This window comes from Artemia franciscana, chromosome 2 (genome assembly GCF_032884065.1).
Source record: "Artemia franciscana chromosome 2, ASM3288406v1, whole genome shotgun sequence".
NCBI classification, from domain to species: domain Eukaryota; kingdom Metazoa; phylum Arthropoda; class Branchiopoda; order Anostraca; family Artemiidae; genus Artemia; species Artemia franciscana.
In genome coordinates this window covers 12,261,530-12,275,139 of record NC_088864.1, presented here as the reverse complement: position 1 = coordinate 12,275,139, position 13,610 = coordinate 12,261,530, and the positions used below count along the sequence as shown (strand labels likewise).

The following is a 13,610-nucleotide window of genomic DNA, read 5'->3' as shown; positions in this document are numbered from 1 at the left end:
AGATTTTGTAGAAATAAACTTAGATTTTGTAGGATATCCAATCCAAATTGGAGATAGGCTCCAATTTGGACCTTTTAATAACAATATATTTTCCACTGCATCTCGACAGCCTGAAGAAATATTTTTTATGTTCAATTGATCTTGGAAAGTAATAGAAAATATTTAAAATTCGTTTTATTATTACACTTTTCTGTCAATTTTATTTAGCTCAACATGATGTTTTTTCAGTATGTAGTTTTTTTTTCGTATTTCGAAATTTTCAATATCTCCTGTTTTATTTGCGGTGATAGCTAGAAGTTACAGCTATGATACAAACACTGTATCTCGGTGGCCTTAAAATTCTTCTTCGTTCTCTTATTTTCTTTTACTTTTCTCACATTTTTTTGTATAATGCCAAAAGTTCTCCGCTCTAAAAAGAAAAGTTTCTTCTTGCTCATAATTTTTTTTTCGTTTCCAGTTTCCGTTTTTTTGGATGATCAAATAAACTCTGTTTTTTTCAGATATTCTGATTTCTTTCTAACTATCTCGCTTTTTTGTTTTTATTTCACTTTTCTGATTTCTCTCTTTTTAGATGATGCCAGATGTACTGCAATTTACCCGGTTTGCTTGTGATAATTCTGACAATCGAGATTTACTTCTTGACCAGTATGACATTAATCTTAACATGGCCAAAGAAAGGCTATCTAGTGATGATTTGTTCCAACAGTGCCTTACGGTTCATTGTGAGTTGGCGTGGAAGGCCTATTGTAAAATAGTTTTGGAGAAAATTGAGGTGGGTATACAATTCCCTATCAGACCTCTCGAGCTTAATATTTACACCCTATGTTAAAAACTCTCTATTCTATCTTTATTCCCTAATTCCACCATGAGGGTAAAAACAGACTTTGAAAGGTCAAAATATGCTGGCTATAATATAACGCTGCAGTCCTCAAATTTCATTATAGTGACTCATTATTGATATGAATTAATTTAGATTCAAGCTTTGGCTCTGAACTAAGAACCCAGGAAAATATGAGAAACGGAAATCCCAAACATGTTAAAATTTCAAAAGTAATAACACGAAAAGTAAGATTAGAACACAATGGAGAGTCGATTAAAAAACTAACGTACCGAAACTAATAATAAGAGAAAATCTTATAACAAATTTAATATTACTTCAACATAATTCCTTAAGAGCTTGGAAAGCACAAGAGAAAGAAAGAGAGAGAGAGAGAGAGAGAGAGAGAGAGAGAGAGAGAGAGAGAGAGAGGGAGAGTAGTATTGCCATTTGAAAAAAAAACTTGAGGGGAGGGGCACAACGAATTTTTCAAAGTCAATGGGCGGGGGCAATTGTGTTGTATTCTTCAATTTGTCAATGGAAGTACCACAATAAGAACGTTTGTTGATTAAAATGCTTCCTGTCCCCTTCAGCCAATTGACGCCAAGAAATAGAGAGAGATGGGGAAATAATAAGGTAGTCTTGTAGTCCAATTGAACTAGGTTTTTGGGTTTATATATAGATTTCAATTTTGTAAAAAAAAAGTACGTCAAAATTATGTCTTATAAAATCAATAAAACTGAATCCAGGTACTTTCCAAATATTCTTTTCTTTTATAGGAAAAACAACCACCTGCATTATTCCAAAATATATCGAATCTAGTCAAGTCAACGTGCCTTTTCTTCTATGGGATTGAAGACCCAGAAATCACTGAAGAATTAATGGGAGGAGCCTTATTAAAAGAAGTTCAATCCTTGTTAGACATATACGCTGCAGAAACATGGCAGATCATTCATAGATATCTGATTAATAGACAGGAGCAACAGCAAGATTTGGCTGAATCCCCATATGGTGCATTGGCGGTCAAAGCAATGTTTTCTGGCACCAATCTCTTTATTGAGGTGCTCAATGCCAGAAAACTTGTAAAAATGGATATTGGAGGTATTTTATGTTTTCGATATTTTTCTTTGCGACATCAAAGGTCATAAAGATATAAATTTGACCATTTTATGTTTTTATATGTATCTTCCTGACATCAAAAGTGTTCGAAGATCAATCTGGGATATTTCATGTTTTCAATATGTTCAATATCAAAAGTCAGCTAAGTAGGAGTTTGACTATTTATGTTCTTTACGTGTTTCTTTCTTATTGTAGTATAGTAGTTTATTTAACAGCTACAAATACCCCAGGGTGATGACAACGACATAAAGGGACCAAATGCAATCAAAATTTAATTCAAGTCGTAAATCCAAAAGTCATCCAAGTATAAATTTGAATATCTTATGTTTTCAATTTGTTACTTTCCGGTATCAAAAGTCATGTAAGTGCAAATTTGTTTTCAATATGCTTATTTCTGATGTCAAGTTGTCTAAGATCAAATTTAACTACTTTATATTTTAATATATTTTTTTCAATATCAAAATTATTGGAGTACAAGTTCAAACACCTTTTGTTTTCGATGTCACGACTCCTAAAAAGAGACAGCCGTCTGAATATGCAAGAAATTTGTGACCCAATCTATCTAAATTAAAATGAATATTCTTCATTCTTTGGAAAAGGTAGCCTACATTTTGTGTCCTTATTTTGTGCGCTTTCAATTTTCACCAAGACAATATTCTGCTGGTATTGAACAGTTCAATCTGCATACGTATACGAAGGTGATTACCCCATCCTCAACACCTCGCTCTTCACGCTATAGTTTTTTAGCGCCTCATTCTAAAAGCTTGTCATTCTAATTAAACGGTCGTTGTATTTCAGGAGTCGTTATTAAAGAATTACGAAAAAATATTAAACTTTAGCGTCAAGAGTTTTCAAATAACGAATTTTTAGAGTTTTAAGAGTTTTTTTGTTTTCAAGTAAAGCCAGAAAATCTGCCTCTCCCTCCCTCAGAAAATTTTTGGAGGGGGGATATTTATCGCCAAAAGCATCGCCAATGAATATTTAAACTATTCCTAATAAAATGGCTATCTCAAAATTTTGATCAGACGACTCGAGAGCAAAAGGGGCATGGGAGGGAAGCTAGTTGTCCTCAAAACTATTTAATCACTTCAAAAGCGCACTAGAACTTTGAATTTCCGTTCAAATGAGCACTATCCAAATATTCTAGGACCATTGGTTGGATACGATTCCCCTGAAGAAAAAATAGAATAAACACTCATCCCTGAATGAAAATTTTTTTTACTAAGTTGCAGATTTTCCAAATGGGAGCCTTAAACCTCTACGGTAGAATTCTCTGATACGCTGAATCTGATGGTGCAATTATTATTGAGATTCGTTCATTTTTTGGGGGTACCATCTTTATGGAAAATCAGGCATATTTTCCCGGGCTAGTAGCTTTTGACAGGAAACACTATACTTGATGAATCATATATATTCGGAATCATCATAAAAGTAAATCTTTATTAGTACAATAGTTATCACAAAATTTCCACTTTAGCTACAAAGAGGACATGGAATATACATCGAAGCAAAAGTTCCGTTTCTTAGAGTTTTGGTTACTGTTGAGCCGCGTCGCTCCTTACTCACAGTTCGTTACCAAAAACTGTTTGATATACCCTTCTCGCTCCCGATCGTAGGTACATTTGTTGCATTTTTTTTTGTTTTTTATTCAAGAAGTTTCAAATAACCGTTCCTTTGACCCAGGGGGCAGTGAGCCGGCTATTGCTTTTGAATGTAGACTTCAGACAGATAGGATTGTATGACGGATCATTGAGCTCCGTATTAGGGAGAGAGAGGTTTGCTTATTTTAGTTGGTGGAAATGTGCAATTGTGCTGCAGTGTTGTCGCTCCTATTGGGCAGCAAAGTAATTCAATTTAATTCATGTATTTGATGGTATAAAATGTAACTCAGTGCAAAAATATACAACATAAAAAGAAAGAGTAAAACGAAACAAAAAAAAAATATGGTGGATATTGCTGCACCAAAAGCTGAGCATGTAAAGGGCCTAATCAATGCAGCAACATTAAGAAAGCAGAAAAAAAATTATATGCAGAAAAGAGACCGTGAAATGACAAAAGTAGTGGTTAATCCGGGATTTGGCAAAGGGGGTGGGAGTTTCCTGCAAATTGTCACATTTTTTCTTGGCACTTCCATATAAATGTAAGGAAAAAAGATTGTTTTAACGGTGAGTGTCGAGATTTTCACAGTTTCGATTGTTTAGTCTGAAAGTAAATTCCAAACGATTTTATTTGACGATGTTCTGGGCTTGAGGGGGATCCCTGTTAGGGCCTAATGCTAGACTATGAAGAATTTTAAGCTATGCAGTGTTTACCGTTTACGTAATCATTTAGACAGGCGTTTTCTGTGTGTTTCGGTCACTTTATGTCCGGTGTTCGCTGATTATTAAATTATTTTTTCTTTGTATGATTGACAGTTCCTATGCTTAGGGCAGTACTTCTTAGATTTGATTCCCTCTTTTTCATTTTTATCTCCCCAGCTCAATACTTCTCATCGATTAATCATTTGAAGTTCTGGTTATTTTTCTCCTCTAATATTTTTTCTTCTGATTATTTTTCTCCTCTAATACCCCATTTTACAATTTTCTGTAAAAGTATTTTGTCCTGTTTATATACTTTTTCTCCGATTCCCTTTTAGCACCTTTGCTAGTAACTGCTAAATATTACACTCATATATTTTTTTTTCTTTTTTCGCAATTAACTTGAAAAGAAGGCGGACTTTTTAGCACTGGTAAGTACTACACTAGAACTTTAAGAAGTACCACTGCTTGTTAAATGCTTTCTCACCCTCTATTAACTTTGCTATGGTATACTTAAATTTGTAAAACTTTGTTGTATCTTAAACTAATCATTACTGACAGTATGAGGTTATGTATCCTTAGTTACAAGGTTAAATATACTTGCTTACAAGGCTACATAAACTTGCTTATAGTGTTAGATGCTTGAGCTTGTGAATATTGTTAGGTTGAGTATAATTGGTCACAAGGTTACGTCTTCTTGGCTGCAAGGTTACGTTTATTTGCCCTATAACGTTAGATGCTTGACCTTGTAAATATTGTTAGCTTGCATGTATCACAGAAAAAAAAACTTGAATATCAGATAAGATTAGAAGAACTTCCAAATTTAATACTAGATTATGATTGATACTTTAATAGCATGAAATGGCCTATAAATTGCGGAAAAAAATATTTAAAGATATAATGAGCATAAAATTATGTTGATCTTGGCCATAGAACCTTGTGGGGAAGACTATGTTGAAGCATTTTTGGTATATATTTTGGTACTTTTTAATTATACGGGACACACCTAAGAAGTGAAGTTAGGTTAATTCTAATGAAACATACCAAAATAGGATGAAAACATAATACTTTAGAAACAAAATCATGGAAACTACAACAAAGAATTATGGAAAGCAGAACCCATTATGTAAAATGCTCAACCTAGTTCCTAACCAACTCTGTATATTAAATATTTAATTAAATATACCTACATCGTAGTATTTCTCACTCAAAATAAGGAAATCATAACCGATTGCGAAGAGGCAACCCGATTTTGTCAGATCTTACAGAGCGAAATGATTGGGTTTTTTCCGTGTAATTAACAAGGGTTAGGGGTATAACTCTCAGGAACCATTATAACCATTAAACATTATAACATCAGGAACCATATAAAAAAGGTTATGTCTCAGGAACGGCTATGGGTATTAAGTTAAAAACTTCAGGGAACTTAGAACTAAATAATAATAAAAAAAACAAAAAAATCATTGAAGCGTTGATGACATGAATTAAACGGAAGGTGCTAAGCAAGATGGTGTATTTGCACAATTTTTCTGACAAGAATTAGATGACAAGTAATCCAGAGAACTCATTAGCCTTTACCGTAAGTTAGTGTCGAGCACCCTACAATGAATTAAATTTTTATAATATGCTATGCTTAGTATCACCCCCATCCCTCACAAGATATTATACAAACTGAACAAGACTGTAGAAATTACACATAGATTTAACGATGCTGTAGGTTGATTGGTAGTGACTTAAACTCACGGAAATTAAAGGTGGTGGAGTATTTTTCAAAATCTAAAGGGGGATTTTGTTGTTTTTATTTTCAATTTTTCCAACAAAATACAAGAAAAAGGCACTCTTTAATGAAAATACCCCAAAATCCATTTTCTGAAATCTATGAGTGTGATTTAAAGTGCTCCTCCTAATTGAAAGATTTGAAACTCCCTGTTGATGGGTTGTCATAGTTTTATTTTACTCGTATAAACAATCCTTGCAGGAAAAGCTGACCCCTATGTGAAAGTACGCCTTGAGCCATCAATACGATATCCTGAAAACGCTAAGGAACGAACAAAGGTAGTCAAGAACAACTTATATCCTCTGTTTGATGAAACATTCATATTGTAAGTTTTCCCAGTACATTTATTTGTAGGCCTATATTCTAAATATTATATTGATTCTATAAAGTATACAAATTCACATCACCGATTTCTAATTTGTAATAAAAATTGTGACATTAACATAAGTATATTGATAGTTTGTAAACTCAAGCAACCTTTTCAAACAAGAGGGATACAAGGAGAGGACCAAACAATTTTAAACATTTCCAAAAAATTATTAATATTTAATTAAATAATTAAAATTCAATTTAAGTCATAAAATAAATTTAAATTTACTTGAATTAAAATTAAAACAGTTTTGATTTAGAACACTACGTCTGTGCCTACGTATATTAATAGTTAAACTCAAGCAACCTTTCCAAAAAATAGGGATACAGGGAGAGGACCAAACAATTTTTTTTAACAATTTTAAAACACTTTAAATTTAATTTTAATTAAATTTAATGTTTAATTAAATAATTAAAATTCATTTTTAATTTTAAAATAAAAATAAATTTGATTTAATTAAAATTAAAACAATTTTAATCTAAAACACTACGCCTGCGCATCACTTATGAAAATAATACCATAGTCATTTTGAAAATGACAGAAATGAATGGCAGAACAAGACTGAATAACAGAACCAGATTAAATGGAAGAACCAGATGTTTCAATATAACACAAACTTACCATGTACATATCTACTCCGAAAATTTCAAACTTAACTCGGGTCTAATGTGAATCTAAATTTTTAATGTTCTATAATTTTCTTAGGTGTAACGAAAGGCAATTTTCTTGCCAGTTTTCAATTTCACAATTTTCTTGCCAATTTTCAGGGAGAGACTTCTGCCTTCTATTTGACTGTGGTTTAGTTTTGTGCTGATTTTGCTTATATCCAGCTGGTCTCTGCTAAAACAGCTCAACGACTGGTCAGATATTTACGGAATATCTTGAAATTGGATGCAACATTTTCAATCTTTTATGGACATTAAACAAAACAAAACAAGTTTTTTCAAGTGAAAGTAAGGAGCAGCATTAACACTTAAATTGAGTAAAGGGCGAGGTGTTGAAGAGGGGCAACCCTTCCCCCATATACGTAATAATTTCTTTCTGTTTTAAGTTTTAATGCTGTTCATTACTCTCAGTTGAAAAAACTTGTTTCTTGTTTTTATTTGATTTCTGATGTTTTTTTTCGAATTTCACCAGGAAATCTGGCTCCACCTCCTCTACGTTTAAAATTTAGTTATTATAATTCCCAATAACATATATTATGCGTAAACAATGGAAATTTTTTTTTAATCAAAGACATGTCCCCAGGGGCTGTGGGTGGGAGGGTCATTTTATCTTCAAAGACAGTTATTGGGATTTCCAACTATGCTGAACAAAATAGCTATCTCAAAATTTTTATCGGATGGTTTCGGGTAAAAAGTGGTGTTGGAGGGAGCCTAGCTGCCCTCCAGTCCTTCTGGTCACTTAATAAGGACACTAGGGCTTTTATTTTTTGTTTGAATGACCCCTCTCTCGATGTTCTAGGAACAATGAGTAGATACGATCACCCGTGTGAAAGTAAAACAAACAACAAAAACACGCATCCTTGAACTTTCTAGGGTTTTTTTTAGCGTTTCTTTTCTTCTTTTTCAGAAAGCAGGCAAGTTTTCTCAGGCTCGTTGCCTTTGATGGGTAACACTAAACTTAATGAAACTTAAATATTTGGAATCAAACAGTTCGTGGTAACGAACTGAAGTAAGGAGCGACCCGGCTCAATAGTAACAAAAACTCTAAAAATTGGAATTTTGGTACCAATAGTTACATCAAAAGAATCTAATTTTAATGCTGATTTTAAATATATAAGTTTCATCAAGTTTAGTCTTACCCATCAAAAGTTACGAGCCTAAGGAAATTTGCGTTAGTTTAGAAAACAGGGGGAAACACCCCCTAAAAGCTACAAGATCTTAACGAAAATCACACCATCAGATTCAGCGTATCAGAGAACCATACTGTAGAAGTTTCAAGCTCCTATCTACAAAAATGTGGAATTTTATATTTTTTGCCAGAAGGCAGATCACTGATGCGTGTTTATTTGTTTGTTGTTTTTTTCCCAGGGGTGATCGTATCGACCCAGTTGTCTTAGAATGTTCCGAGAGGGCTCATTCTAACGGAAATGAAAAGTTCTTGTGCCCTTTTTAGAGGGCACCTAGGCCCCCTCCCACGCTAATTATTTTCCCAAAGTAAACGGATCAAAATTCTGAGGTAGCCATTTTATTCAGCGTAGTCGAAAAACCTTATAAATATGTCTTTGGGGACGATTTACTCCCATACAGTCCCCGTGGGAGGGGTTACAAGTTCAAAACTTTGACCAGTGCTTACATATAGTAATGGTTATGGGGAAGTGTACAGGCGTTTTCAGGAGGATGTTTTGGTTGGATACAGGGGTTGAGAAGAGGGAATATGCTGGGGGAACTTTCCATCGAGGAATTTGTCATGGGGGAAGAAAATTTCCATGAAGGGAGCGCAGGATTTACTAGCATTACTTAAAAAAACAATGAAGAAATAAATATGAAAAAGTTTTTTTTTCTGCTGGAAGTAAGCAACAGCATTAAAACTTAAAACGAACAGAAAGTATTACCCATATGAGGGGTTCACCTCCTCCTAATACCTCGCTATTTACGCTAAAGTATTTTTAGTAATTTCAACTATTTATTCTGCGGCTTTTGTGATTCATGGGTCATTCTTAATGAATTGGGACAAAATTTAAGCTTTAGTGTAAAGAGCGAGGTACTGACGAGGAGGCGAATCCCCTCATATATGTAATAAAAACATGAGAATTCTTTACGTAAGCTAATTTATAAGTTACGTATATCTTTTACTTATAAAAAGATTCGTAAAAAATTAAAAGTTCTAGTTGCCTTTTTAATTAACCGAAAATCGGAGGGCAACTAGGCTTCCTCCCCCGCTCTTTTTTCCTCAAAATCATTCGATCAAAATTATGAGAAAGCCATTTAGCCAAAAAAAAATAAATATACAAATTTCGTTTTAATTATTCCTCTACGGAGAACCAAAATCAAAATCAAAAACGTTCAGAAATTAAATATAAAAAAAACAAGTTTTTTTAAATGAAAGTAAGGAGCGACATTAAATCTTAAAACGAACAGAAATTACTCCGTATATGAAAGGGGCTTTTCCTTCTCAACGCCCCGCTCTTTACGCTAAAGTTTTTTACTATTTTAAAATATAGAGTTAAGAGAAAGAGTCGAACTTTAGCGTAAAGAGCGGGGCGTTGAGAAGGAAAAGCCCCTTTCATATACGGAGTAATTTCTGTTCGTTTTAAGTTTTAATGTCGCTCCAAACTTTCATTTAAAAAAACTTGTTTTTTTTATTTAATCAGCATAATAAACCGTTTGATATACCTGTCTGTACCATTTTTTAGAGTTTCGGTTTCTATTGTGCTGCGTCGCTACTTACATAAAATTCGTTCGTTACCACGAACTGTTAGATTAAGAATGCTTTTGACCTCATATGGAGAAAAATTTATATGTACCATTCTTCTTTGCTTTGGTATCCAACTGAACTAAGCATCATTGATCAAAGATATGCACTCTAAACCAGGAGCAGCATCAAGATGAGAGAGGGCTTTATCGGTAGTTTTGTAACATCGACTGGTGTGCTGCAGAGCTACTTATTTTCTCCAGAACTGTTTAATCTGTCCCTTATTGCTTTCTTATTACCCCTCGATAACTTGGCAGGTATCCCGAATGGCGAATAATGAGTGCTATAATACTATCTGCTGACATAGACCGAAAAGACGAGAACTATGAGGATCTTCAGTCGCTGGCTCGCAATATCCAGCCAACCACCTGCCGCTTTGGAATGACCATCAATTCCTCAAAGACAAAATCCCCTGCTCCTTTCGTGAAAGCCAAAAATTAAACATTATTAAAGAAATTAAAAATAAAAGAAATTTAAGTCTTGAGCTCGTTGGTCACAACATAGATTAGAAGATTTAACTTATCTTAATGACACAATATCCAGTCGACCACTAGAAAGATATTAAGAGGCGCCTGGCGCTTGCAAACTTTAGTTTTAAATCCTTGTTGCGTATCAAGGAGATTAAAAATTTGTAGGTTCTACTGAGAACAAGAATCTTCAACACACTGATTATCCCTATTTCCATATACGTGTGTGAATCATGGATCCTCAAAACGGATGATCAACATTGTCTAGCCACACTTGAAACAAAATCAATTCACCGTATTGCTGGCATTACATATCTGGATAGAGCGCCCAATATTAGTCTGTTTGAAAGCCTCAAGACCAAATAAAGCTACAACAACTTGGGTGGCTAGGCTACTTCCATTTCCGTCTAGGCTACGTCCCCGTACGGGAACATTTCCGTCTTCCAAAAATAGCCTTAGATGGTTGCGCATGTGGCTCTCGCTCCAGGATTCCCCTCAACTTCTTTTCCTGGCTAAACATAGATGCTTTTATAGACGCCACATCAATAAAGTAGTAAACGAAGAAGCTTCAAAACGACCTTTAAGAACAGACAGGACTTAGATCAAAGTAAGGGTTTTTGCCTACACGCTAACAAATCTAACGAGGGAAAAGGCATCAAACTGTTGCTGATCTCCCCAGTATATACTATCAGGGCCTCGAATTTTGAGCCCCATTCTCAATTTCGTGTATATAAACATTTTGTATTTCTATTGACGCAGAATTATTCAGGGAATATCTCTAAATCACTAAATATCACCCATAAAAATAAGCTGTATTAATAAGGGGTTACAGTTTGAATTAGAAATTGTAGGTTTGCAGAATTTGCCCTAGCAATTAAATGAAAAATTCTACCCCTACTGGTATTACTTTGACCACTATTACTTTGACCACTACTTCTACGACCTCTCTTCACCGCGGCTGATCTTAACATAGATATCATAAGCACAACCACTCATACCATGATTTCTGCTGCTACAACTGCTCCTACAACGTTTACGTCTGATAGTCAGACTGAGCTGCTCGCAGCACGACTTTTTGGTAACTTCTTGTTGTCTAGATTTGATTTTATTACCCATTGTATTTTTTTTTCTGTTTTAGGTTTAAAATGTGGCTCAATAATTAAGCTTATTATTGTCTTCGAAAAACTGTGTTAGTTTAATTCACTTAGAAGAAGTTATAACGAATTTGTGAGCTGTTTTCGACATTATACTTCTGTATATTCATCAAGCCATTTATGGTCCCCGAAAATACTCTTCAGAAGCTAACTTAAACGACAGAAAATCCCTACTATGTCATTTTAAAATCCAGCAGTTACAAAGCTAAAGAGGGGGTAGGCTGAAACTTTTGATGCTTCTAAAAACTTTTGATAAATAGTTCCTTTTTGAACATATTGAGGCTAAACACATGGTGTTTATCATAGTTAAACCTTTTCCTACGTACCTTTAATGTATATGAGAAGGATTTTCCAAAACTAAGTTGAGTTCGATTTAAAGAAGCTCAGCTATCTAAGGAGTCCATTTTCTTCGATTTTAGATTTATTTTGCTAGAAAGTGAGCTGATAAAGTTCACCAGGCTTTTGCCTGGTGAACGGAAACTTTGGCAGAACATTCGAAGTTGCTATAACGTGAGCCGTACAAGAAATTAGGAACAGACCATAAATTTGAGGAATGTGAGGCCTGGAACATTCAAAACAATGAAGTAAGCCGAAAACATCTAAACTAACAAGAAGTGAGCCATTTTGTGAAAATTTCCACCTATTGTTTCCTTTCATTAGAAGAACTGTAAACTCCAGAATTAAAAATACAGCCTCTGAGGAAGCGATTTTGATAAACAGCTTCATCATTCAATCTGGAAAACCCTATAGGAACCATAATATTTTGCAAGAAGCAAGACTTTTACCATGGAGTGTTCCACCCAGCATGACGAGCCAAAATGCTGCATCTCCATCTTCGAAGTCAAAACATGAGCTGTCGTATTTCTTGCCTGAAATTCTTTGTAGACCTCTAAGGACGAAGGATTCTTAATAGTAGTTTCGTAGTCAACTTTAGCGAACTAAGAATGCTTTCGTCAAACAAAAAATGTTCGAAGTTGAGTGCAAATTAAAAAAAAAAAACAGCAAAATACTTATTAGTTAAGTGGTAAAGTCAATCGAACGAGGCTCTAAACTTCTTCCAAGATAATGTTTGTTTCCTCCTCTCCCCCTGAGTGGGGTCTTGACCAAGTATGGAATATAGTACCAAGATGGGTTTAGTCCTTTAAGTTGTGATACCAATCAAATAATTGGCTGTCTGAATAATATATCCAATATTTGCTTAAATAGCTATAAATAGGAAACTTCCGATATATTTCAACAGGAAGGGGAGGAGGATTTGAAAAAATACAAAAAACGATCTCGAATTCTACAAAAAAAAAAAACTTTATAAAGAGATTCTGAATTCTTTGGTTTTTATGGCATTTGGTATTAGCCAAGTGACATATAGCGATCACAAATTCTGTCGGTCGGTCTGTCTGTCTGTCCCAGTTTTGCTAGTTTAGGCACTTTCAGATAAGCTATGACGATGAAATTTGGCAGGCATATTGAAAATTGGCAAATTAGAAAAAACGAGGTATTTTTAACTTACGAACGGATGATCAGATCTTAATGAAATTTGATATTTAGAAGGATATCGTATCTCAGAGCTCTTATTTTAAATCCTGACCTGATCCGGTGACATTGGGGGGGGGGAGTTGGGGGGAACCTAAAAGCTTGGAAAACGCTTAGTGTCGAGCGATCGGGATGAAACTTGGTGGAAAAACTAAGCACAAGTCCTAGATACGTGATTGACATAACCAGAACGGATCTGCTCTCTTTGGGTGGCTTGGGGGGAGGGTTAATTCTGAAAAATTACAAAAAATTATGTATTTTTAACTTACGAAGGAGTGATCAGATCTTAATGAAATTTCATATTTAGAAGGACCTCGTAACTCAAATCTCATATTTTAAACTCCGACCGGATCCAGTATCATTGGGGGAGTTGGGGGGGGGCAGAAATCTTGGAAAAGGCTTAGAGTGGAGGGATCGGGATGAAGCTTAGTTGGAAAAATGAGCATAAATCCTAAATCCGTGATTGACATAACCGGAACGGATCTGCTCTCATTGGGGAGATGGGGGGAGGGCTAATTCTGAAATTTTTTTAAAAATTAGGTATTTTTACTTATGAAGGAGTGATAGGATCTTAATGAAATTTCATATTTAGAAGGACCTTGTAACTCAGGTCTCTTGTTTTAAATCTCGATCGGATCCAGTGTCATTGGGGGAGTTGGGGG

General features: G+C 34.6%; 1 protein-coding gene across 6 annotated transcripts in view; it reads left to right on the top strand.

The window, feature by feature from the left end:
* Window positions 1–13,610, top strand: part of LOC136037337 (protein unc-13 homolog 4B-like) — a 140,431-nt gene that overhangs the window by 115,862 nt on the left and 10,959 nt on the right. For 4 of the 6 annotated variants that reach the window (XM_065720047.1, XM_065720037.1, XM_065720012.1 and 1 more), the window contains 4 exons: window positions 572–772; window positions 1,597–1,918; window positions 4,644–4,664; window positions 6,212–6,335. In XM_065720047.1, coding sequence (XP_065576119.1) covers window positions 572–772; window positions 1,597–1,918; window positions 4,644–4,664; window positions 6,212–6,335 — 668 coding nt within the window. The remainder of the gene's footprint in view (window positions 1–571; window positions 773–1,596; window positions 1,919–4,643; window positions 4,665–6,211; window positions 6,336–13,610) is intronic. The other 2 variants (XM_065720056.1, XM_065720027.1) reach the window with 1 other exon arrangement.